Source organism: Trachypithecus francoisi, unplaced genomic scaffold (genome assembly GCF_009764315.1).
Source record: "Trachypithecus francoisi isolate TF-2019V2 unplaced genomic scaffold, Tfra_2.0 Lachesis_group11, whole genome shotgun sequence".
Lineage (NCBI taxonomy): Eukaryota > Metazoa > Chordata > Mammalia > Primates > Cercopithecidae > Trachypithecus > Trachypithecus francoisi.
In genome coordinates, this window is record NW_022681456.1 from 453,154 (window position 1) to 479,638 (window position 26,485).

At 51.5% G+C, this 26,485-nt stretch overlaps 2 protein-coding genes across 13 annotated transcripts in view; both read left to right on the plus strand.

Moving 5' to 3' along the window:
* Window positions 1-3,649, plus strand: part of GOLGA3 (golgin A3) — a 53,470-nt gene extending 49,821 nt beyond the window's left edge. For 5 of the 7 annotated variants that reach the window (XM_033219996.1, XM_033220000.1, XM_033220001.1 and 2 more), the window contains 2 exons: window positions 541-704; window positions 1,302-3,649. In XM_033219996.1, coding sequence (XP_033075887.1) covers window positions 541-704; window positions 1,302-1,491 — 354 coding nt within the window. In that variant the 3' untranslated portion in view covers window positions 1,492-3,649. The remainder of the gene's footprint in view (window positions 1-540; window positions 705-1,301) is intronic. The other 2 variants (XR_004439474.1, XM_033219999.1) reach the window with 2 other exon arrangements.
* A 7,356-nt stretch (window positions 3,650-11,005) lies between these two features.
* The window catches only part of ANKLE2 (ankyrin repeat and LEM domain containing 2), a 36,191-nt gene continuing 20,711 nt past the window's right edge, over window positions 11,006-26,485 (plus strand). For 4 of the 6 annotated variants that reach the window (XR_004439478.1, XM_033220004.1, XM_033220005.1 and 1 more), the window contains exons 1-5: window positions 11,006-11,271; window positions 17,212-17,670; window positions 22,229-22,435; window positions 24,773-24,972; window positions 25,179-25,367. Coding sequence is in view for 5 of the 6 variants with exons in the window: in XM_033220004.1 (XP_033075895.1) it covers window positions 11,091-11,271; window positions 17,212-17,670; window positions 22,229-22,435; window positions 24,773-24,972; window positions 25,179-25,367 (1,236 nt within the window). In the remaining variant the exon portion in view is untranslated. Of the gene's footprint in view, window positions 11,272-11,625; window positions 11,810-17,211; window positions 17,671-22,228; window positions 22,436-24,772; window positions 24,973-25,178; window positions 25,368-26,485 lie in introns of those variants that run through there. The other 2 variants (XM_033220006.1, XM_033220007.1) reach the window with 2 other exon arrangements.

Genomic DNA, 26,485 nt, shown 5'->3' on the forward strand with positions numbered 1-26,485 from the left:
TCCCTGCTGTGTGCGAAGGTATGGGGCCCGGGAGCTGTGCCCAGGCGCCCGGCGGTTTTCTGTGCTCAGTCCACGTCCATGCTTTCCACGAGGCAGTTGGGAGGGCAGTGCTCGGATTCAGAGGCCGTTTTGCGTCATCTGCCTATCTGTGGAAAAAGTCTGAAGTCCTAGAAAAGGGAGCCTAAGTTGGAAAACGTACTTAATTTCTTAGGGTAATTCCACGTCAAGGCCTTGAGTCTCTGATGGGAAAAGCCTCTGGGAGAGCTGTAAGTCTGTGGCTCGGCCCCGTCCTCCTGCGGACCCAGGACTTAGGTTGTGTCTGTTTTGCTGTGGTTTTGTGCCTTAGGAATAAAGGTGTTTCCTCAGCCAGCTATTCTGGAGCTCTGGGCACTGCTGTGCTGTCACAGCAGCTGGGACGGTCCCCTTCCCAGAGGCCCCATGTCCACCCGCTGGGGAGGCCCGTCTGCCACATGCTGTGCTAGTGAGACTGACCCGAGGGAGGGGACGGTGGGAAAGCTGATCATGTGCTTTTCAAAACAGAGAAAGGAGCCAAAAGGCGAGGCCAGCTCTTCCAACCCCGCCACGCCCATCAAGATCCCCGACTGTCCGGTTCCTGCCTCGTTGCTGGAGGAGCTGCTGAAGCCACCGCCTGCTGTGAGCAAGGAGCCCCTTAAGAACCTGAACAGCTGCCTCCAGCAGCTCAAGTACGACCATCTTCTGTGCTGCACTTCAGCTAGTGTTAAAGATTATGCCCTCTTTAGCTGGAAGGACACTCCTGGTGCCAGCACTCAGTGAGTGCCCGGCAGAGTTTGAGCAGGTTTATATAAAGGTGGGGGACTCACACAACCTCTGAGGTTTATATAAAGGTTGGGGAACTCACACACAGCCTCTGAACTCATAGGCGGAAACTGCCGTGATAGGCCCTGAGAAGCTGGAAGGCCACACGCAGTGCACCTGGCAGCCTGAGGCTGAGTGAAATGTGTAGGGTGGGGCCAGGCGGCACCCCGAGGGAAGGTAACGGAATGGAAGTCGCGTGTGCCAGGCCTCAGTGACAGCTTCCACCCTGCTGCCTGGTCAGGACTGGTCCTTGAGCCTGTGTCCTCTTGCGTATGCCCTCTGCTGTCCTCTGCACAGTGTAGAGAACGGTGCCGAGAATAGCTGAGCTTCTGTGGTCTCGGTTGGTTTGCGGGTCCCCGAAGCTGCCCAGCTCCACTCAGGTGCTAGCGAGCGAGGCTGCCCACGGGTGGCGCGTTCTGCCTGGCACGTGTGTGATCTGGGCCGCCTTCCTCCTTCTGTCCCAGGCAGGAGATGGACAGCCTGCAGCGCCAGATGGAGGAGCACACCCTCACAGTGCACGAGTCTCTGTCCTCGTGGACTCCGGTGGAACCAGCCACTGCCAGCCCTGCGACCCCTGGGGGTCATGCCAACCCACGTGGTAATGCCCAGAGACACAGTCAGAGCAGGGCTTCCAAAGAAGGGCCGGGACAGTGACTGCTGCGGACTCGCCTCCGTGTCCCGCTGTCCGGAATGCTGTCTTATCCATGCGGGACAGTGACTGCTGCGGACTCGCCTCTGTGTCCTGCTGTCCGAACGCTGTCTTATCCGTGTTATTTATTCGATTGTGTGGCCGATGTTTTTCTAAGACATGAAATTTAAATTTTGTTTTGCCTTTAACAAGGAGTAAAATATGTAACAGAATGAGAGCCAAGGAATAGAAAAACATTTGAAGATTACAATTAGCTTTTCCCATGGAATGACCAAATCTTAAAAGCCTAATAGGCTCTCGGCGAGGAGCTTTGCACGTGTCTGAAGGGTTATTTGTAGGACATGTCTTCTGAGCGGTCACCGATGCTGCTCTCTGCAGGTGACGGGGAGAGGCTGCATGACGGGGTGTGCCGCACCAGCGCCCGGCCAGGCCGGCTGCAGTCTCAGTTCCCTGTTCCGTTCAGTAAGAGCTTTACTTTTCTGCAGAAATGAAATTTTATTTGCACCTTTGGCTTTTTGCTTGTTTTTTTGGATAGCCATCCCACCATAGGATGTGGACGTAGACAATGAAGATCATAACCCAACCTTTTTTTTTTTTTTTTTTGAGATGGAGTCTCGCTGTCGCCCAGGCTGGAGTGCGGTGGCACCATCTTGGCTCACTGCAAGCTCTGCCTCCCGGGTTCACGCCATTCTCCTGCCTCAGCCTCTCGAGTAGCTGGGATTACAGACGCTCGCCACTATGCCAGGCTAATGTTTGTATTTTTAGTAGAGATGGGGTTTCACCGTGTTGGTCAGGCTGGTTACGAACTCCTGACCTCAAGTGAGCCGCCCACCTCAGCCTCCCAAAGTGCTGGAATTACAGGCATGAGCCACCGCGCTCAGCCTGTAACCCAATCTTTAACAAGCGTATGCTCATATTATTTAAGAAGAACATATTTGTCTTATTATTGATTGCCTTTTGAAAATTAGTTGGGAATAATTTACCTGTAGGATTTAGGGATGTCAGAAAATTCTGTTCTAAGAAATATAATTATTTTATTTACCTTCTAAAGCCAAATATTCTTACACAGAAAGGTCCTCTGTTGTTCTGGTTTTACTTTGTTGCTAAGGGTCTTTCCTTCCTGCCGGTCTCTTCCTCTCAGGCCACTGGTCCTGTGTGATTCCACCATGGCTGGCCACCGGGAAGGGGCAGCTTGGACCCTTGGTCAGGCCTGTAGGCCATCAGGAGGCACAAGGACACTGAGGCCCCGTATCTGATCTGACCTTCGTGGGGCACAGGGAAAGGCCAGAGGGAGAGGAAGGAAGGTGGAGGAGGAGGAGGAGAGCAGGCCAGGGGCTCCCTGCAGCGACTCTTGCCGTTTCTCCTGGAGCCACAGCCAGGTGTAGATAGCAGGTGGTAACAAGCCTCACACTTCTATGCCCAAGTGAAAATCTTTACCAGTGTCTGAGGGAGCGCCTGTACTCGTGCAGTCACCAAGAGAAGTCCTGGGTCCTTTGTGCTTACACCAGCATCATGTGGAGAGCAGAGGTGATTTCCGGGAGAGACAGGCCAGCACCGTGAGGAAGGTGGCTGTGCTCTCCCCAGGTGTCTCAGAAACAGATGCCTTATTTAAAATCAGCACTACGTGTGTGAGATCTTCCGTTTCCCACCCCAACTCCTGAAACATTGCAGACACTGACTGGGAGAGTTGGGGTCTGTAAGTTGTCCCCTAGTTTGTTAAGAAAATCTAAAATAATATTTATTGTATGAGGAGAGAGAGAGAATGGGTCCGCGTGGCCTCCTTTGCAGAGGTATGGGTCTGAAACGAGGTTCTGAGTGTCACTGGCCAGGCCAGATGTGCTCATGTCCGTATCTTGTGTCTGTTTTGTGGAGAAAAGAGTATGGTATGTTTATGCTATTTGTGTTCTGTTGTAATATACTTTTAGAAGGTTAATTGGTAAGGTTAAGGTAGCATTAACCACAAAGATGTTTGGTATTTAAAAAATATTCTCTAGCAAGTATTAGAACTTCCAAAATATATATATCATTTGTACAGGGTTAATTTTGAAATAATACTTGAAAATTTCATTATAAATATATCCTTTTTATCTTAAGTTGAAGATGTTATTTACTAAATTGTTCTTGTACCATTAGAAAAGAAAAATACAGTAATTTACATTCTTATTTATTTGGGCTGCACTACCCCTTTGTTTTAATATTAAAATCAAGAAATCGGGCCGGGCGTGGTGACTCATGCCTGTAATCCCAGTACTTTGGGAGGCTGAGGCGGGTGGATCACCTGAGGTCAAGAGTTCCAGACCAGTCTGGCCAACATGGCAAAACCCTGTCTTTACTAAAAATATAAAACTTAGCTGGGTGTGGTGGTGCACACCTATAATCCCAGCTACTCAGGAGGCTGAGGCAGTAGAATCGCCTGAACCCGGGAGGTGGAGCTTGCAGTGAGCCGAGATCGCGCCACTGCACTCCAGCCTGGGCAACACAGCGAGACTCCCGTCTCAAAAAAATACTAATACATCAATAAGAAAATTTTTAAAAATTAAAATCAAGAAATCACACACATTCGGTGCGGAGCGACTTCTCATGGAAAGTCCTCGAGTGAGCGATGTTCACCGTGTGTTTTTTTTTCTCTTAGGACAAACTAATTCTGAAAATACTCAAGGCAGCTCTGCATTGCTCACCCCGCTTTTCCTGTGTGTGCCCTCGGGTGTGATACCTCCCCGGCGCTCTGTGGCCGCCGGTGCCAGGGCCCCCTCTGGTTGGCAGGGCCTGGCTGCCCTCGCTGTCTGTGGTGAGTCTTGGTGTTTTCATGCACGGCTTGTGCTTCTGGATCTGAGACCTCTTGTGTTCACGCGGACACGGCCTTCAGGCTTCCTCTCTTAAGAAGATGCCTAGAAGAGGAAGTTGGGTTTTTTGTTTGTTTTTTGAGACAGTCTCGCTCTGTCGCCCAGGCTGGAGTGCAGTAGCGCGATCTCAGCTCACTGCAAGCTCCGCCTTCCGGGTTCAAGCCATTCTCCTGCCTCATTCTCCCGAGTAGCTGGGACTACAGTGCCCGCCACCACACCGGGCTAATTTTTGTATTTTTATAGGGGTAGAGGTTCACCATTTTGGCCAGGCTGGTCTCGAACTCCTGACCTCAGGTGATCTGCCTGCTTCAGCCTCCCAAAGTGCTGGGTTTACAGGCGTGAACCACCACCCCCGACTGAAGTTGAAGTTTTAAATTGCCAGCTTTTTTTTTATTGTTGAGGTTTTTTTCTTATCTCCAAGGGACTCTCCCGGCACTTCTACCTCCCAGAGTTACTTCAGTGCGTAAAGTTTGAATTATTTTGTTCTTGTGGGCAGAAGTGGGAATGATGGAATATCCTCATGGAAAAGGCAGTGAAGTCGGGAGTATTGCTTAGAAAACAGGGTCCCCAGAGCATTATGTGGTGTGTTCGTCCCCACGCTGTGTGTCACAACAGGCTTGGGCACTTCACGACGTCACTGCTTGTTTTTCTGATGCTCCCAAAACAATGTAACTTGGTTTTCATGTGTTTTTCCATGGTGTGTGTGAGATTGATGCTACGGGTCTTATGGACTCACACCCCTGTTCCCAACCTCTGCAATATGGATCAGGCAGTGATTTTGATAGGATGTGAAACAGACTCTCCTCAGGTGGGTCCAGCAGGGCCCTGCCCCCCCAGAACAGTCCGTGCTGCGCTGTGCTGTGCTAGGGAGTTTGCCCTCAACTCTCCTTGGTGTAGGGTTCCCACAACATAGAGTTCTAGTTCCCTGAGGTCTTTAAAAACAAAAACAGAACGTTGTATGTGAAGATTCTCGGAGGGGAGGGGACCAGCAAATCTGAGAGAGAACCGTCCTGGAGCCTCCCTTCGAGGAGCCCTCTGACGTGAGGACTTGAGTGATGCTGTGGTGTGAGGCATTCTGAGCTCACTGACCGGAAGGTCCAGGCGAATCTCATCATACGGTGATCTCAGGCTCTCACAGGATCCTGAGGGAAATGCGTTAGAGGGTCTGGAAAATTCAGTGCTTTTGAGTTACTCATTTTATTAAAAATTTCCTCACAAAAGAGAGCCCTCAAGTTGTGGCTGTTCTGGGGAAAGGGGTCACCTTGTCTGACAAAATGTAACTTTAAAAAGCACGTTGATTTTTTACAAATGTAAGTGTGCTTGGGAATTCCTTAAATTTTGTGCAATAAACTATTTTTTGGTAAAGATTTTCATATTCATTGGAAGCTTCATTTTAATATTTGTATTTTGTTGTTTGGAGAGTAACTTTTTAATCTCATGTTATTATACACACTGTTCAACACATGCTTTAAAAGAGAATTCTAGTGCCCTGCCGGTTTCAGGCAGGAGTGAAGCTAACTTCTGTGGCTTGTGACAACAGCAGACGCATGGCATCGCCTCCTCCGCGCTTGGCCCACACTTCGCCCGTTGCCATTTGCCAGGAATTCAGGAGGGGGAGCGAGCTTCCCGGTGGACCAGGGGAAGGATGGTGGCCACTCTGCGGCGGCGCCTCAGCTGGGCCTCATCATGCAGGTGCTGCCCTCTGCTGGGCCTCCCTGGTGACGGTGCAGTCATGACTGTCAGACCTCAGCAATGTGACTTCCCAGATTCTCTTTTCCATCCATACTTTGATTTTGATCATTAAGAGTTAACCAGGCGTAAACTGGGTGCGGTTGCTCACGCCTGTAATGCCAGCACTTTGGGAGGCTGAGCGGGGGTGGGTCACCTAAGATCAGTAGTTCAAGACCAGCCCTGCCAACATGGTGAAACCTCACCTCTACTAAACCTAAAAATTAGCCTGGTGTGGTGGTGTGTGCCTGTAATCCCCACTAGTCAGGAGGCTGAGGCAGAAGAATTGCTTGAACTTGGGGGGCGGAGGTTGCAGTGAGCCAAGATCGCGCCACTGCACTCCAGCCTGGATGACAGAGTGCGACTCTTATCTCAAAAAAAAAAAAGAATGAGTTAACCAGGTATAGAGTTTTCAGTTAGACGTTAGTAGAGGCCACCATGGTTTAAAAAGTACAGAAAAGGGACAGGAAGTGGTAGTCGCCGGGCTTGGCCCTGTGGGATTAATGCACTTTTTCCTGTGACTGCTTTACCTGCTTCTGTACCCAGGGAGTTACTACACAGATCGGAGTAAAAATTCCCTGACCGCCTTCTGTGGCCTTAACTTTCTGAAATATTAAGGATATAACTTTTTTTGTCTATAGAAACCCTTAAGGGGACATGTTTATATCTGAACTTTTTCCTTTTCTCCATGGAGTTGCTACGTGTTTGCAGGCACTGCACTGACTGGCTGACAGGTGCATTTTCAGCTGTGTCTGTCTCAGCAGCTTGAAGCTCCACGCTGCATCCTGCTACAGAGCTCAGCAGTGGGTGTCAGGAGCGGTTTTGGCAGACACGGATGGGTCACTTCTTCCTGGCTTAGTGTGGCATCAGGTATTGTCAGGAATTTAGGTTATCGCTGATGGGAGGCTGAGGATTTAAAAATCACCAGGCCACTTGGAGATCTGAGACTTCAGGTAGTATTAGGAAGCAGGCCGGGCGCGGTGGCTCATGCCTGTAATCCCAGCGCTTTGGGAGGCCGAGGCGGGTGGATCACTCAAGGTCAGGAGTTTGAAACCAGCCTGACCAACATGGCGAAACCCCATCTCTACTAAAAATATAAAAATGACCGGGTATGGTGGCGGGTTCCTGTAACCCCAGCTACTCAGGAGGCTGAGGCAGGAGAATCGCTTGAACCTGGGAGGCAGAGGTTGCAGTGAGTGAAGTTCGTGCCGCTGCCCTCCAGCCTGGGTGACGGAGACTCCAGAAAAAAAAAAAAAAGGAAGCAGGAAGCAGATGATAGGGGAAGCTAAGCTGGTGATTTACACTCCTGCCGCCTAGCTCGATGGATAAACGTGACAGTTGCTGGCAGCGTCCCCATGCCTTTCCTAGATGACGAGAAGAATTCCCAGCCTCGGTGGCGTCTACAGTCAGAAGCATTTGTTGGAACTTGGTGGCCTCTACACATGCTTTCCGTCTGAGGGTGAATGTTGCAGGTTGCAATAAAAAGTGTACTTGGGCAGTGGCCTTTCTCCTGGACACAGGGCGATGTTAAACTGCTGCTGGGCCGCCTCTGCCAATGTTTGCAACGCCCTCTGCTTGCCTGTGTGTGTGGGGTCCTACAGTCCTCCCCCGGCAGTGCCCTCTGTTCGCCTGTGTGTGGGGGCGTCCTACAGCTGTTCCCCTGGCTCCACCACTTGCTGCCAGCGACCTTCGCAGTGTCCACGTTTCTAAGGTCTGGACTCCAGTTGAAGTGAGGGCTGAAGATGGTGGAGCCTCTGGGAGGCGTGAAGGCCGATCCGGGGCTCCTGAGGCAGCTGAGGGCTGGCGATGCCTCCGTTACTGATGAGGTGGGAACCTCCAGCCTCGAAGGCAGCGTGTCCTTGGCATTACCAGGATGCTCCTCTCCGTAGCCCTTGGCTCAGGAATTTGTGTAGGAGATTTTTGGGCTTTTCTACACATTGTCGGGGTTGGATTCCACCTTCATATGAAATATTTATATTTTTGAGATGGAGTTTCACTCTTGTTGCCCAGGCTGGAGTGCAGTGTCTCGATCTCAGCTCACTGCATCCTCTACCTCCTGGGTTCAAGTAACTCTCCTGCCTCAGACTCCCGGGTAGCTGGGATTACAGGCGCCCGCCACCACGCCTGGCTAATTTTTGTGTTTTTGGTAGAGATGGGGTTTTACCATTTTGGTCAGACTGGTCTCGAACCCCTGACCTCAGGTGATTCACCTGCCTCTGCCTCCCAAAGTGCTGGGATTACAGGCGTGAACCACCGCGCCTGGCCCACAGTGAAATATTTTTGAGTGTCACGTCTAAATGTCCTGAAACCCACAGGACAGTCTTATCTCTGCTCACAGAGCCTCCCAACAGCACTTCAATTGTTGCAAGATTTCCTTCTGAGCGTTAAATGTGCATTTCTGGAGACTGGATGGACACGTCAGGTTTATCTTTCCAATGCTTTCAAAATGCCCCATCTTCACCCAGAAAACAGATGCCCCCCCTTCCCCCCACTGCTGCTGCCTGCCTGCATCGGGCAGTCCCTGCGGCTGGGCGTCTGATGGTCACGGTCGCAGCTCCCCTGCCGCCCTCATTCCCCGGCATCAGCCCAGGTTCCACCAGGTTCTGGAGTCTGTGCATTTCCACTACAGGCCGTTATCTCCACCTGAAGACCTCTGGCGTCCTGCAGTTGCCGTCCCTGCCCCTGCATTTCCTCTGCTGAACCACCTGGCCTGAACTGTTTTCCTGACTAAACCCTACTGTATGTAACATATGGCTAGGTTTCCACAAGTGCTAAATAGCCATTGATAACAAACTTAATGGACACGGCCTTTAAGGAAATGCAATTAATACTGAAAAAGAAGGGGAAGAAAAAATTAGCTACTCCCTGCTCATCTAGGGCTTATCCCAGCCTGTTGGGAGTAAATCCTCGAGCTATGAGACTGCAGCTTCCACTGAGTCCCTGGGGCTCACACGGCCCCTTGGTGATCTGAGATCAGAAACGCAGTAGAAGTTAAACTACAACTAGGAATAAAATCAGAATGGCTCTCAGAAAAGGCCGTTGATTCTAGTAAGTTTCATTTTGTTAACTCACGAGAAATTCACTTCTACCTGCAGGAGTTTACATCTCAAATTTTTCCATTTCTACCTAAAGTTAAACAGTGGCTAATATAGGGTTGGCTTCGGAACAGTGGAGTTGTTCTCCATGTTTTCCTGTGATTATTCCGTTCTCATTTAACTGGGAGTGGATGCATTAGATGGGGGTGAGGAAATGGCCCTACCAGGACCCTAGCTGCTTACCTGGATTCCACAGAAGTCCTGGTGTCAAGGATGGTGGAGCTGCTGCACCACAGACACTCAAGCATGGAAACAGGACTGACCAGGACAGCTTCACGGTGCCGAGAACAAAAGTGCCTTCCGTCTCCGCTGATCACAGAGTCCACCAGCCTGAGAACAGCTCTCCCAGTCCCACCTTCCGTCCCCCTCTGAGGTGAGTAGGGAGAGAAAGCACAGGGATGTGCATTGTGGGCACTCGCAGAAGGCCGGCTGCGTGGCTGTGCTCTCCGCTGCCTTTGCTTAGTCACATGGCCGCTGGATGTGTTTAGGAGACGGGAGCGTCTCCACTGCCCACTGGGAGCTTCTGTTGTTAAGGCTGGAGAGTGCGTGCTGGGTGACAACAGTTGACTACAGCTGACCATTTAACAAATGAGCTCTGAGTTCTCCCAGAGCTGCTTGGGTTTATGATTCAGATGACAAGATCCCTGTGACGGGCGAGAACCCGGCCACCCCTATAAAGCATGCATATACGTCAAACTTAAATTTATAGTTCATAAAAGTGTATAACAACTTGTTATTAAAGTCCTTCATGTATGGAGCCTCCGTAGCAAGGACTTACGTAATTACCTTTTTATGTATGTATGTATGTATGTGTTTATTTTTGAGACAGGGTCTCTCTCTCCCAGGCTGGAGTGCAATGGCGCAATCTTGGCTCACTGCAGCCTTTACCTCCCAGGCCTAAGTGATCCTCCCTCCTCAAGGCATGTGCCACGACATCCAGCTAATTTTTAAAAAGTTTTAGTACAGACAGTGTATCGCCATATTGCCCAGGCTGGTCTCCACCTCCTGGGCTCAAGGGATCCTCCTGCCTTGGCCTCCCAAGGTGCTGGGATGATAGGCGTGAGCCACAGGAGGCGGAGGCTGCAGTGAGCAGAAATCGCGCCATTACACTCCAGCCTGGGCGACAGAGCAAGACTCCGCATCAAAAAAACAAATCTAAATTGTATACAGGAAAATCCTCCTCCCTTTTTCGGGACAGGGTCTCCCAATTAGGTTGGTGCAAAAGTAACTGCGGCTTTTACCATGACTTTCAAAATATTTGCCCAGGCTGGTCTCGAACTCCTGGGCCGAGGGGATCCTCCCGCCTCGCCTCCCAAGGCGCTAGGACTCCGGACGCAGCCGCCGCGCCCGGCAAAATCCAAGCTTTCGACTGCGCGTCAGGGTCGCTTGGTGAAGAAGCGGGAAGCTCCGGGGGCCTCCCCAGCGCCGGCCACCCGTTCTGCGGGTTCGCAGGAAAGTGAGAGGCGCCTCCTCACTCCAGCTCCAGGACGGGGCGGCGGCCGCAAACGGTCCTGGGGCCCAGAGCACACGAACCCAGCGGAGCCCGCTTCGTTCTCGAAGAGGCGCAGCGCCCCGCGGAGGCCAGACCCGGGCCCGGGAGGCAGTAAACAAGCCCCGCCCCAGCCCCCGCCCCCGCCCACACATTACGCTCTTGGCGCCGCGCAGGTTCCAGGACCCCGCGCCGGGCTGCCCGCGCCCCGCCTGCCGCGCCCGCCCGTCCGCTCGCCCGTCCCCGCCCGCTTAGGGTCCAGGGCCGGGGCCACCGCGGCGACCTCGCCGGACCTTCGTGAGCGTGGCCGCCGCCAGTGTCCCCCGCGCCACCCCGGCCGCCTCGAGCGTGGCGCCGTCAGGCAGGGCGCGGGCAGCCCGGCGCGGGGTCCTGGAACGGGCGCGGCGCACAGTGCGGGCTCCTCGGCGGCTGCGGCCCGGGCTGCGGCGATGCTGTGGCCGCGGCTGGCGGCGGCCGAATGGGCGGCGCTGGCCTGGGAGCTGCTGGGCGCCTCGGTGCTGCTGATCGCTGTGCGGTGGCTGGTGCGGCGGCTGGGCCCGCGGCCTGGGGGTCTGGGCCGCAGTGGGACCCCAGTCCCTCCGCCCCCCGCGGCCGCCGCCCCCGCCCCAGGTAAGGCCTAGGCGGTCGCTGGGCCCCCGCACCCCGGTCCCTTCCCCGCCCCGACGCCCTCCCCGGGCCGCGCCCCTCGAGCTCCCGGTGCCGGCAGCAGTTGGGCGAGGCCGGCGGGAGAACCAGGGCCGCTCGAGAAAGGCCATTCCGGCCGCGGAAAGGGCAGTTGCGGGGAACCTGGCTTCTCGGGGCGGGGGCGGCAGGGGCCACGCCGGGTTCGGGGATGAGAGCTTTCTGGGCTCGGGAGCGGCCTCCGGGGAAGGCGGCGGGAGCCTGGCGAGGCGTTAGCGGAGAACCTCGCTGCGGTCGATGGAGACCTGGGGAGGGATGGCCCAAAGGAGGGCGGCGCGGGTAGGAAGCCCTGGGTCCCGGATGTGTTTGGAATGTGAAACGCCTGCGGTTACTGGTCATTGAACATAAGGCAGAGACGGAAAAAGGCAAATGTGACTTAGGAGTTTGGGGCTGGAGGAAAGGGGAGAAGGCGTCCATTTATTGCTTTGGGGTAGACTGTCGGGTCTGGGTGATGTGGAGATCAGAGGTGGGTTTTGGTCATTTCACGTTTGAGGTAACTGATACTGTGAACTGTGTTTCACCTCCATCCGCTTTTCATGGCATACAACTCCTGAAATTCCGGGAACCTCCAACGTCATGTCTTGTAGGCTGAGTGGACGGGTGGCCGGCAGCCCTTAGGGAGCTTCTGGATGGGACTGGTCGCAGGAAAGACCAAGGCTGAGTTAGAGGTTCTGGGGACTTTAGCCCCACCCGCAGCCTCCGGGGAGGGGAGAGGGGCTGAAGGTTGAGCTGATCACCAATGCCTGTGAAATGAAGTTTCTGTAAAAACCCAAAAGGGCTGGGTTGAGGGAGCTTCCAGATAGTACGTGGGGGTTCCTGGAGGCGGTGCTCAGAGAGGCCTTGAATTTCCAAGCCTTTCCCCCCGGTTTTACCTCACGCATCTCTTCACCTATATTCTTTGTAATCTTTATCCTATGCTGGTAAATGTAAGTAAAACACGTCTCTGAGTTCGGGGGCCACTCTAGCAAATTAACACAACCTGAGGAGGTTACCCCGTTACACCCAGTCGGTCCGAAGCGCAGGTCAAACAACCTGGGCCCTGGAAGTGGGGAGGCAGTCTTGTGGGGCTAAGCCCTTAACCTGTGCGGTCTGCTGGTATGTCCAGGAAGATGCTGTCAGAATAGATGACTGAATTAGGATGGAACTGCACAGAGGACACCCAGCCTGTGTCCACTGCAGAACGGATGACCTGCGTGATTCGTGGGGAGAAAACCCCCACATATCTGGCGTCTGAAGCATGTTGCCAGAGTCTAGTGGGAGAAACTGAGTTTGTTTTTACTCTAAATTGTCAGACTGTTAGTCACTGAGAAGCGGTGCTTTGTAATGATTGAGTGGGGATTCCTGTCGGATTGTGTGAGTTTGTGTCCTGGCCCTACCACTTTCTTTTTTTTTTTGAAATGAAGTCTCGCTCTGTCGCCCAGGCTGGAGTGCAGTGGCAGAATCGCGGCTCACTGGAAGCTCCGCCTTCCGGGTTCAAGCGATTCTCCTGCCTCAGCCTCCCGAGTACCTGGGATTAAACGCGAATGCCAACAAGCCCGGCTAATTTTTCTATTTTTGTTGTTGTTGTTGTTGTTTGTTTTTTGAGACGGAGTCTCGCTCTGTCACCCAGGCTGGTGTGCAGTGGCGTGATCTGGGCTCACTGCAAGCTCCGTCTCCCGGGTTCACACCATTCTCCTGCCTCAGCCTCCCGAGTAACTGGGATTACAGGTGTGAGCCATCGCGCCCGGCCCTACCACTTATTGCTGTGGGCTTAACCTGTCTGTTTTCAGCCTGCTCATTTAGGAATAGGGATTATAGTAGTACCTAGTTAAGATTTTTTGGGAGTTGGGTAAGTGCAGCACTTGGTATGTGTTAAGCACCTCTGAGTGCCCTGTTACCGTCACCACCAGCATCATCCAAGCAGAGCTATGGACAAGGTGGCTGGGGGGAGGCGGGTGTTTTGAGAGGGGCTGAAATAAAAAAAAATACTGATATTGCCACAAGTCAGGAGAGATTTAGAGAAACTGGGTCTCGTGCATTGCGAGTGGGGATGGTAAGTGGTGCAGCTACTCTAGGAATCAGCCTGGCAGGTTTTTAGGAAGTTAAATCTGCTCTGCATTCCTGAGCTTTTATTAGAGAAATGAAAACGATTTTCACACAAAAACCCGTATTTGATGTTCATAGCAACTTTATTTGTAATTGCCAGAAACTGAAATAACTCAAATGTCCCTCTAGAGGTGAATGGTTAAACTTAAACATTGATACCCCGGGGTGCCACTCCACAGCGGTCCACTCTGCCACGTAGGTGGATCTCAAGGGCATTATGCTGACTAGGAAAAGCCAATCTCAAAAGTTGCATACTCGGCCGGGTGCCATGTCTCACGCCTGTAATCCCAGCACTTTGGGAGGCCAAGGCAGGTGGATCACGAGGTCAGGAGTTCAAGATCAGCCTGGCCAATGTGGTGAGGCAGTCTCTACTAAAAATACAAAAAATTAGCTGGGCGTGGTGGCAGGTGCCTGTAGTCTCAGCTACTTGGAAGGCTGAGGCAGGAGAATTGCTTGAACCCAGGAGGTGGACGTTGCAGTGAGCAGAGATCATGCCATTGCACTCCAGCCTGGGTGATAGAGCAAGACTCTACCTCAAAAAAAAAAAAAAAAAAAAATTGTTAATGTAACATTACCCAGTCTTCAGACCTAGCTGTTTCTCACATCTTTACCCATCGATAGGTCAAAGACCATGTGATCATACTGATACTTCCAATTTCAATGCAACGTCTGTGGGTTTATTCTTTTTTTTTTTTTTTTAAGATGGAGTCTCACTCTGTTGTCCAGGCCAAGACTCACTGCAACCTCTGCCTGCCCAGTTCAAGCGATTCTCCTGCTTGGCCTTCTGAGTAGCTGGGATGACAGGTGCACGCTACCACACCTAGCTAATTTTTGTATTTTTAGTAGAGACGGGGTTTCACCATGTTGGCCAGGCTGGTCTCAAACTCCTGACCTCAAATGATCCACTCACCTTGGCCTCCCAAAGTGCTGGGATTACCGGCATGAGCCACCATGCCCGGGCCCCTGGGTTTATTCTAATGCAAGAGTCAGCAAACTGTGATCCAAACTGGCCCGCATCTCTTTTCCTAAGTATAGTAAAGTTTTATTGGAATACAGCCATACCCTTTTGTTTATGTATATCTGTGGCTATTCTTTTTTTTTTTTTTAGAGACAGGGTCTTGCTCTGTTTCCCAGGTTGGAGTGCAGTGGCACAAACAGGGCTCACTGCATCCTCAAACTCTTGGGCTTAATTTATCCTCCTGCCTCAGTCCCCCAAGTAGTTGGAAGCACAGGTGCACATCACTACACTCAGCTAAGTTTTAAAGTTTTTGTAGAGAGGGTCTCGCCACGTTGCCCAGGCTGGTCTTGAACGCCTGGACTCAAGTGATCTTCCCGCCTCGGCCTCCCCAAGCGCTGGGATGACAGGTGTGAGCTGTCACGCCCTGCCTGTGGCTGTTCTTGAGCACTTACACGGCCTTTGGCTCATAGAGTCTGAGATGGTTACTCTCTTGCCCTTTACAGGAATCATTTGATGAAACCCTGTTCTCACTCCCACTTTCCTTTCTGTCATTGAGAGTCCTGGCTCTCATCAGCCACCATGTATTCAAATTATTTGCTTTGCCCTAGAGTCCACAGAGAATAGCTGTAGGTGTGCTAACTTATAGCATTGTGAAAACACCTACTGCTTAGAGGCTGTTCACACTGTAATGGCCACAGTTCTTTTTGTCTTTCTCCTTAGAGCACTTTAGTCACTCACTGTTTTCCAAAGTTACATGGGTTAGCTTCCCGTGTGTTACTCACTTGTAAACCAGTTAGGTTCGTTTCTTCTGGCTGGTATTCCATTTGAGTGTCCCTCATCTTTTTGTTTATTTACTTATTTGTTTCTTTCTTTTTTTTTTTTTTTTTGAGACGGAGTCTTGCTCTGTCGCCCAGGCTGGGGTGCAGTGGGGTGATCTCTGCTCACTGCAACCTCTGCCTCCTGGATTCCAGCGATTCTCCTGCCTCAGGCTCCCAAGTAGCTGGGATTACAGGCGCCTGCCACCGCGCCTGGCTAATTTTTGTGTTTTTTTTAGTAGAGACAGGGTTTCACCATCTTGGCCAGGCTAGTCTCGAACTGCTGACCTCGTGATCCACCCATCTCAGTCTCCCAAAGTGCTGCGATTACAGGTGTGAGCCACCTTGCCCGGCTTTACTTATTTCTTGAATATGTCAATCACGAACATGTTTTTAAAAGTCAGAACCCTATAGAAACTTAAATTTAGAAATATTACTCCCCCCCATCCTTCTATTTGTTGTTGAGACAGGGTCTGATCCTGTCGCCCAGGCTGGAGTGCAGGGGTGCCATCTTGGCTCACGGTGGCCCCCACCTCCCAGGCTCAAGGGATCCTCCTGCCTCAGCCCCCTGAGTAGCTGGGGCCGTGGTCATGCACCACTATGCTTGGGTCATTTTTTTTTGAGATGAGGTCTCGCTCTTGTCCTCTATGCTGGAGTACAGTGGTGGGATCTTGGCTCACTGCAACCTCTACCTCCCAAGTTCAAGCAATTCTCTTACCTCAGCCTCCCAAGTAGCGGGGATTACAGGCATGTGCCACCATGCCCGGCTAATTTTTGTTTTTAGTAGAGACAGGGTTTCACTATGTTGGCCAGGCTGGTCTTGAATTCCTGAGGTGATCGGCCCGCCTTGGCCTCCCAAAATGCTGGGATTACAGGCGTGAGCCACCGTGCCTGGACTTTTTTTTCTTTTTTTTAAGAATATAATGGGCTGGGCACGGTGGCTCATGCCTTGTAATCCCAGCACTTTGAGAGGCCGAGGCAGGCGGATCACCTGAGGTTGGGAGTTCGAGACCAGCCTGACCAACATGGAGAAACCCTGTCTCTGCTAAAAATACAAAATTAACTGGGCATGGTGGCACATGCCTGTAATCCTAGCTACTGAGGAGGCTGAGGCAGGAGAATCGCTTGAACCCGGGAGGTGGAGGTTGCAGTGAGCCGAGATTGCGCCATTACACTCTAGCCTGCCCGGAGACATAGTGAGACTCTGTCTCAAAAAAAAAAAAAAAAAAAAAAAAAAAAAGGCTCACGCCTGTAGTCTCAACACTTTGGGAGGCCAAGGCAGGCAGATCACCTGAGGTCAGGAGTGCAAGACCAACCTGGCCAACATGGTGAAACCCCATCTCTACTAAAAATACAAAAATTAGCTCGGCGTGATGCCAGGAGCCTGTAATCCCAGCTATTTGGGAGGCTGGGGCAGGAGAATTGCTTGAACCCAAGAGGCGGAAGTTGCAGTGAGCTGAGATCGTGCCACTGCACTCCAGGCTGGGTGACAGAGCAAGACTCTGCCTCAAAAAAAAAAAAAAGAAAAAATGGTGGCATTATAGTAAGGAGAGAGCTTGTATGAAAAGTGGAATCCTGCCCGGGAAAAAATAAATACTTTTTTTTTTTTTTTTTGATCTGGAGTCTCGCTCTTGTCTAAGCTGGAGTGCAATCTTGTCTCACTGCAGCCTCCACCTCCTGGGTTCATGCCATTCTCCTGCCTCAACCTCCCAAGTAGCTGGGATTACAGGTGTCTGCCACTGCACCCGGCTAATTTTTTGTATTTTTAGTAGAAATGGGGTTCCACCATGTTGGCCAGGCTGGTTTCGAACTCCTGACCTCAGGTGATCCGCCCACCTCGGCCTCCCAAAGTGCTGGGATTATAGGCATGAGCCACTGTGCCCAGCCAAGAAAAAAGTTTTTAATGAAATAAACTGATGCCATTATGTAATGAACCCTGGTACCTGCCACCCAGCTTCAGCAGGTGTTAGTGTTTTGTGACTCTATTTGATTTTTTTGTCTTGGGCCTAGGTGAGATGACAATGGATGCTGTGTTGGCTCAATTGAAACTTCTGAATCCAGATGACCTTAGAGAAGAAATCATCAAAGCTGGATTGAAATGTGGACCCATTACGTCAACTACAAGGTTCATTTTTGAGAAAAAATTGGCTCAGGCTTTACTGGAGCAAAGAGGAAGGCTGCCTTCTTTCGACCACCATGAGGCAGGTGCCACAGCTCTCAGCCAGGACACACAAAGGATTTTGAAGTCAGCTGAAGGGAACCCAACTGATCAGGCTGGTTTTTCAGAAGACAGAGATTTTGGTTACAGTGTGGGCCTGAATCCTCCAGAAGAGGAAGCTGTGACATCTAAGACCTGCTCGGTGCCCCCCAGTGCCGTCGACACCTACAGAACTGGAGTGACTGCGTCTAAGGAACCGCCCTTGTACTATGGGGTGTGCCCAGTATATGAGGACGTCCCAGCGAGAAATGGTAATGGGGACGTGTGTAGGATTTCCTCACACAGATAACATATATGCAGAGGGCGGGATGACATTTGAAAATGGAAAAGTACAGATAAAAAAAGAAAACATCCAGTCACCACCATCTCATCACCCCAGTTAACCATTGTTAATATTTTTATGTAGAACTTTCCTGAAATATTTGTGAGTCTACGTGAGAACTGTTAAAATTGGTTAGGTAGATTGGATTCTATGAGATATGCTGGACTGAGATATTAATATTAGCTGGCTGCTGCCGTTGGTTAGGAGTTTTGTTGATTAGTCGCCTCCCTCTTTTTAAAATGCATTGTAACCTGCACACCTTTTATGTTAATGAATGCAAATGGCCAATGAATGCATAAATTTTCAGCATCAAAGTTTTGTAATTTTATTTTATTATTTGTTTAGTTATTTATTGTTTGAGACAGAGTCTTACTCTGTTGCCCAGGCCGGAGTGCAGTGGCACAATCTCGGCTCACTGCAACCTCCGCCCTCTGAGTTCAGGTGATTCTCCTGCCTCAGCCTCCTGAGTAACTGGAATTACAGGCACCTGCCACCGCGCCTGGCTAATTTTTTGTATTTTTAGTAGGGACGGGGTTTCACCATCTTGGCCAGGCTGGTCTTGAACTCCTGACTTCGTGATCCACCTGCCTCGTCCTCCCAAAGTGCTGAGATTACAGGCGTGAGTCTCTGCCCCCGGCCATTTTATTGTTTTAATTTATTCATCTGAGACAGGGTCTTACTCCACCCCCTAGGCTGCATTGCAGTGGTGCAGTGACGGCTCGCTGCAGCCTCAACCTTTCTGGCTCAGGTGATCCTCCTACCTCAGCCACTTGAGTAGCTGGGACCCAGGCATGAGCCACCACACCCAGCTATTTTTGTATATTTTTTGAGAGAGAGTCTCGCACTGTTGCCTGGGCTGGAGTGCAATAGCGCGATCGCAGCTAACTGTAACCTCTGCATCCGGGGTTCAAGTGATTCTCCTCCCTCAGCCTCCTGAGTGGCTGGGAACTACAGGCACCTGCCATCACACCGAGCTAATTTTTGTATTTTTGGTAGAGACAGGGTTTCACCATTTTGGCCAAGCTGGTCTCAAACCCCTGACCTCGGGATCCGCCCGCCTCAGCCTGCCAAAGTTCTGGGATTACAGGTGTGAGCCATCATGCCCGGCCGATTTTTGTATTTTTTATAGAGAGAGGTTTTTGCCATGTTGCCCAGGCTGCTCTTGAACTGCCCTCAAGCGATCCACCCACCTTGGTCTCCCAGCGTGCTGAGGTTACAGGCACACACCAGCACGCCTAGCTAATTGGGGTTTTTTTGATGTTTGTTTGTTTGGTTTTTTTTTTTGAGACTGGGTTCTGTCTCTCACCCAGGTTGGGGTGTATTGATGTGATCTCAACAACTCAGTGCAATGTCTGCCTACCAGGCTCAAGCACTCCTCCCACCTCAGCCTCCTGAATACCTTGGGATTGCTGACATCACGAGCATGTGCCAGTGTGCAGTCAGTTTTTTTGTATTTTTGGTAGAGATGAGATTTCCCCACTTTGCCCAGGCTGGTCTCTCACTCCTGGGCTCAAGTGATCCACCAGGCTGGGCCTCCTGAAGTGCTGGGATTACAGGCGTGAGCCACCTCGCCTGGCCACACCTAGGTAATTAAATTTTTTTTTTTTAAGAGAGTGGGTCTCGCTTTATTGCCCAGGCTGGTCTTGAACTCCTGGCTTCAAGCAGTCCTCCCACCTTAGCCTCCCAAAGTGCTGAGATTACAGGTGTGAGCCACTGTGCCCAGCCCAAGAATTGTAATTTTATTTTATTTTTTTGAGACGGAGTCTGGCTCTGTCGCCCAGGCTGGAGTGCGGTGGCCGGATCTCAGCTCACTGCAAGCTCCGCCTCCCAGGTTCACGCCATTCTCCTGCCTCCGCCTCCCAAGTAGCTGGGACTACAGGCGCCCGCCTCGTCGCCCGGCTAGTTTTTTTTTTTGTATTCTTTAGTAGAGACGGAGTTTCACCGTATTAGCCAGGATGGTCTCGATCTCCTGACCTCGTGATCCGCCCGTCTCGGCCTCCCAAAGTGCTGGGATTACAGGCTTGAGCCACCGCGCCCGGCCCCGAATTGTAATTTTTTTGTTGTTGTTGTTGTTGTTGTTGTTGAGACGGAGTCTCGCTCTGTCACCCAGGCTGGAGTGCAGTGGCCTGATCTCAGCTCACTGCAAGCTCCGCCCCCCGGGTTTACGCCATTCTCCTGCCTCAGCCTCCCGAGTAGCTGGGACTACAGGCGCCCGCCACCTCGCCCAGCTAGTTTTTTGTATTTTTAGTAGAGATGGGGTTTCAGCGTGTTAGCCAGGATGGTCTCGATCTCCTGACCTCGTGATCCGCCCGTCTCGGCCTCCCAAAGTGCTGGGATTACAGGCTTGAGCCACCGCGCCCGGCCCCGAATTGTAATTTTAAACAAGGTTTAGCATTGGAAGAAAAAAAAAAAGAGAACTCAATATTGACTGGAATGCCAGAAATTGCACACTGTCATTAGTATTGTTACTGTGATATCATTTGTGGTGATGCCTGTGAGTAGATAATTGGTTAAACACCGTGAATAGAATGGAAGATTATTCTTCCATAAGATCTTTTTAAAGAATACTTAGTGGCCAGGCCGGTGGCTCACGCCTGTAATCCCAGCACTTTGGGAGGCCGAGGAAGTCAGATTACAAGGTCAGGGGTTCGACACCAGCCTGACTAACACGGTGAAACCCCGTCTCTACTAAAAATACAAAAAATTAGCCGGGCGTGGTGGCGGCGCCTGTAGTCCCAGCTTCTCGGGAGGCTGAGGTTTCAATGAGCTGAGATTGTGCCACTGCATTCCAGTCTGGGCGACAGAGCTAGATTCCGTCTCAAAAAAAAAGAATAGTAACACTGGGAAATGGTCATAGTGCAGGTTTTATTTTTGTCATTTATTATTTATTTATTTGTTTACTTATTTTTTGGCACAGAGTCTTGGTCTGTCACCAGGCTGGAGTGCAGGGGCGCAATCTTGGCTCACTCCAGCCTCTGCCTTTTGGGTTCTAGTGATTTTCCTGCCTCAGACTCCCAAGTTGCTGGGACTACACGTGTGTGCCACCATGCCCGGCTAATTCTTGTATTTTTAAAATAGAGACGGGGTTTTACCATGTTGGTCAGGATGGTCTGTATCTCTTGACCTCGTGATTCACTTGCCTCGGCCTCCCAAAGTTCTGGGATTACAGGTATGAGCCACCGTGTCCGGCCTTATTTTTTTTTTTTTTTTTTTTTGAGACGGAGTCTCGCTCTGTCACCCAGGCTGGAGTGCAGTGGCCGGATCTCAGCTCACTGCAAGCTCCGCCTCCCGGATTTACGCCATTCTCCTGCCTCAGCCTCCCGAGTAGCTGGGACTACAGGCGCCCGCCACCTCGCCCAGCTAATTTTTTGTATTTTTTAGTAGAGACAGGGTTTCACTGTATTAGCCAGGATGGTCTCAATCTCCTGACCTCGTGATCCGCCCGTCTCGGCCTCCCAAAGTGCTGGGATTACAGGCTTGAGCCACCGTGCCCGGCCTCGGCCTTATTTTTAATCTTTATTATTGTAAAGGTAGTCCCAGCACTTTGGGAGGCTGAGGTGGGCGGATCACCTGAGGTCAGGAGTTCAACACCAGCCTGACCAACATGGAGAAACCCCATCTCTACTAAAAATACAAAGTTAGCTGGGCGTGGTGGCGGGTGCCTTGTACTCCCAGCTACTTGGGAGGCTGAGGCAGGAGAATCACTTGAACCCGGGAGGCGGAGGTTGCAGAGAGCCAAGATCGCACCACTGCATTTGAGCTTGGGCGACAGAGCGAGACTCTGTCTCCAAAAAAAAAATAAGAAAAAGCCGGGCGCGGTGGCTCAAGCCTGTAATCCCAGCACTTTGGGAGGCCGAGACGGGCGGATCACGAGGTCAGGAGATCAAGACCATCCTGGCTAACATGGTGAAACCCCGTCTCTACTAAAAATACAAAAAACTACCCGGGCGAGGTGGCAGGCGCCAGCTACTCGGGAGGCTGAGGCAGGAGAATGGCGTAAAACCCGGGAGGCGGAGCTTGCAGTGAGCTGAGATCCGGCCACTGCACTCCAGCCCAGGCGAGAGAGCGAGACTCCATCTCAAAAAAAAAAAAAAAGTAAATAGGCGTTTCCTGTTCAAAATTGTGTTTAAAATTCTCTTTTCTTCTTGGCTGACATCATTATAGTTTTTTAAAATTTGCCTTTTAATAATTTTTGTTTAGATCTTCATATGAAATTTAGTTTTTAGGATAGAATCTTGCCATATAGAATTACATATATGAACATAATATGTATTATGTTACTCCCATGTATATACGCACACAGTTGAGCTTGTTAACTGTGTTATTTTGGCTAGCTAAGGCCCTTTTTCTTCAAGATTACAGATCTGAACTAAGCCGGGCGACTGGGTAGCAGACGTGGAAGCTGATGATGAAGCCCAGGGTGTGACCGGGTAACAGCTGCTCCAGTCACTCATCTCTGATTTTCGTTTTTTACTTTTCCTACCCAGAAAGGATCCATGTTTATGAAAATAAAAAGGAAGCATTGCAAGCTGTCAAGATGATCAAAGGGTCCCGATTTAAAGCTTTTTCTACCAGGGAAGACGCTGAGAAATTTGCTAGAGGAATTTGTGATTATTTCCCTTCTCCAAGCAGAACGTCCTTACCACTTTCTCCTGTGAAAACAGCGCCGCTCTTTAGCAATGACGGGTTGAAAGGTAAATCATGCGGCAGTTCACATCTTGATGTTCCTTCCTGTCCCATAGATCCCACCCTGTTTTGTGCCTTCCTTCCTCATATGTGGTAACTTGTTTTCTCCATGGGGGTAGAGTCGATGGCGTCTCAGTGGACCCGGAAGCCACGCTAGCTCTGATGCTGACATGCCAGTCATCAGCATCCTGACTGGAGAAGCTGAAAAGAACGCTGTGGCTGCCTCCGTCTGTCCTCACGTCTCTCCCTGCTGCCTGTTGGATTTTTTCTTCTCTTTTTGTAAAGAGACAGGGTTTTGTTCTTTATGGCAGCCTGGAGTACGGTATGGTGCTCTCATGGCCCACTGCAGCCTCAAACTCCTGGGCTCGAGCAGTCCACCTGCTTTACCCTCCCAAATAGGGAGAGAAGTCGGCGTGCGGCACCACACCCAGCGAATTTAAACGTTTTTTTTTTTTTTTGAGACGGAGTCTCGCTCTGTTGCCGAGGCTGGCGTGCGGTGGCGCCATCTCGGCTCACGGCAACCTCCGCCTCCTGGGTTCAAGTGATTCTCCTGCCTCAGCCTCCCGAGTAGCTGGGATTACAGGAGTGCACCACCGTGCCCGGCTAATGTTTGTATTTTTAGTCACCACGTTGGCCAGGCTAGAATTTAAATTTTTTTATGGAGATGGGGTCTTGCCATGTTGCCGAGGCTGGTCGAATTGCTGGCATCAAGTGATCCTCCCGTCTGAGCCTCCCAAAGTGCTGGGATGACAGAGGTGAGCCACTGTGCCTTTTTGGATCCTGAGAGCAGTCTCCTTCCCCACCTGAAGCTATACCTACTTCTAGGACTAGGGCATCTGCAAAAGTCGGGCTTATCTGTAGGAGCTGTCCAGCCCGAAGTCTGCCTCCTATCCACCTTCTGGCTCAGAACTAGGGTTTTGTGTGAAGAGGCTCTTCCCAGTCAGTGTGGGGTAGAGCCTCTGCCTTTACCTTTCGTCTGGCCTCAGCTCCTGCTGCCTCTCCCAGCTCACAGTTGTCTGGGCTTCCCTGGCGGGTTGGTACTCCAGAGGAATGGCGCCCTCTCCCTCCAGTCATCCGCCTGTCCTCAGTCAGCCTTATACAGGTGCTTCCTGGATGGAAACCAGAGTGGCTTCTAACAGGTACAGATTTCCTTCTTTGCAATTTGTGAGAATTCCTCAGAAGGAAATCACTTTAAGACAAAAATCATGCCGGCCACGGTGGCTCATGCCTGTAATTCCAGCACTTTGGGAGGCTGAGGTGGGTGGATCACTTGAGGTCAGGAGTTGGAGACCAGCGTAGCCTACATGGTGAAACCCTGCTTCTACCAAAAATGTAAAAAACTGGCCGGGCGCGGTGACTCACACCTGTAATTCCAGCATTTGGGGAGGCTGAGGTGGGTGGATAATCTCGGGTCAGGAGTTTCAGACTACCCTGGCCAACGTGGTGAAACCCTGTCTCTACTAAAAATACAAAAATTAGCTGGCCGTGGTGGCAGGTGCCTGTAATCCCAGCTACTTGGGACGCTGAGGCAGGAGAATTGCTTGAAACCGGAAGGCGGAGGTTGCCGTGAGCCACGATCACACCACTGTGCTCCAGCCTGGGCGAAAGAGCAAAACTCCGTCCCCACAAAAACATCAGCAGGGCGTAGTGGCACGCTTCTTAACCCTATGGTCCTTCGCAGCCACACTGTACACGTCGAAGGTCTTACGTGATTGCTGGGACTGTTCCTTTGCCCACAACTGCCGTTGTTCCTCCTCCACCTACTGACCGAGCTTTCCAAGTTCACTGGCCGGGTGGGTGACTCACGCTTGTAATTCCAACGTTTTTGGGGGCTGAGGCAGAAGGACCCCTTCAAGCCAGGAGTTGGAGACCAGCCTGGGCAACATAGTGAGACCCCATCTTTAAAAATACATTTATATATACGGATATAAGCCAGGCGTGGTGGCACACAACTGTAGTCCCAGCTACTTGGGGGGCTGAGATCACTTGAGCCCAGGAGGTCGAGGCTGCAGTGAGCTGTGATCGTCCCACTGCACTCCAGCCTGAGTGGCAGAGCCAGACCCCGTCTCTGAAAAAACACAAAGTTCACCAAACTTGGCCGCATTCACAGAGCCTTTCCCAGCAAGCTTGCGGCAGGGTCTGGCTGCTCTCGCCCACTTGCTCTGCTCACAGGCGCGCTGGCTGCCGTTCCATGCTGGGCTGGTGGCCGCAGGCCCATCTCGTCATTTCTCACCTGTGCCTCCCAGTTGGCCCAGAAGCCTGTGTGGAAAGCTCCTCCTTATCCCTCATCATAGGGTGCATGAGTGACTTGGGGAAACTAATCTTTCTTAAATTCTGTCTCTTAGTGACAGATGGTTTGTGCTTGTCTGAATCAGAAACAGTCAACAAAGAGCGAGCGAACAGCTATAAAAATCCCCGCACGCAGGACCTCACCGCCAAGCTTCGGAAAGCTGTGGAGAAGGGAGAGGAAGACACCTTTTCAGACCTTATCTGGAGCAACCCCCGATATCTGATTGGCTCAGGGGACAACCCAACTATTGTGCAGGTAGGTGTGCAGCCTCGCTGGTTCCGTCGGGTAGGTGCGGTTCCATCGGGTAGGTGTGCGGCCTGGCCGGTTGTATCTGGTAGGTGCGCGGCCTCGCCGGTTCCATCGGGTAGGTGTGCGGCCTGGCTGGTTTCCATCGCAGCACTCGCGACAGGCGTGTCCGCATGTCACAGATAGGAAGCTCAGAGCATGCGGTTCTCTTTTAGGAAGGGTGCAGGTACAACGTGATGCATGTTGCTGCCAAAGAGAACCAGGCTTCCATCTGCCAGCTGACTCTGGACGTCCTGGAGAACCCCGACTTCATGAGGCTGATGTACCCTGATGACGATGAGGCCATGCTGCAGAAGCGCATCCGCTACGTGGTTGACCTGTATCTGAACACCCCCGACAAGATGGTGCGTGCCCACCCTCCACTTACGCTTTAATTGTTTACAATTTTTTCCCCAGAAGAATGTCTTATTGACAAGTTACTCATTGGTATAATAACTTTGGGGAAAAGACACATCAGTTACACCCCTGCAACCTGCCTTCTGCCACATCCCACTGGACAGAGGGCACCAAGTGCTGGGTCCCTGGTCCCTGCATCTTTGTCGTGTGCGCAGTGCTGTCCCCGGGGGTGTCTGGACTGTCTGCGGACATGGTTGTCAGAGGACATTTGCTCTGCTGAACAGGACACCTTGAGCTGCGCAGCCCTTCTCCTCCTGGGAGTGGCGGAGCTGGGCACACCACAGGCAGGCCCTCAGTGTCCTGCCAAGAGCCACTGAGGCACAGAGCTGCCCCTGCAGACCACACCGCCTGACATGCAGGACTGTGTGAGAAAGAGACTGCTGGGGTGTGACTGCTTAGAAATAGGAACGATCGTCCTCGCTCTTGAGAAAAGGCGACAGCAGTCCTGGCCGATGCCCGAGCCCCACGCTCCACCTGACGCCACTGTGGGATCGTTTCATCCCAAGTGCCGCACGCAGGCGAGTTGGAGTCACTGATGAGTGCCCCGCCGGGCTAGGCCCATGCAAGGCAGCACTGTGAAGGGGGCACAGCTCTTCTAGAGGGTGCTAAAGACAGGCTTTTCCTTCTCTTGGCCCCTCCCACCCCCGGGAGCCCAAGAGTCCTTCAGGGCAGAGTAGGGAGCCAGGGGAGCTGCTCTGCTTGAGAAGAGAAGCAAGTTTTATACACTGGGATGGAGCGTATTAGTCAAATCAGCACCCCAACTGGAACAGGCGGTCACGCAGGCCAGGTGTAAAATCCCACACAGTGCTCACAGCTGTTAAGCAACCCTCATTTATATGTTTATCATAAACAAAGCATAAGGCAATGTGAGGCTTGAATTTCAGCTTGAGTCTGAACAAACAATATTCTTTCATTAGGAGGCTTAAGCTGCTTTGCGTAATTTCAATTTTTGAAAAGTCCATTGCTTAAAAAAAATAACGAATTTGCTTTTCGTTAAAGCTAGGTTAGTGCGGCCGGGCGCGGTGGTTCAAGCCTGTAATCCCAGCACTTTGGGAGGCCAAGACGG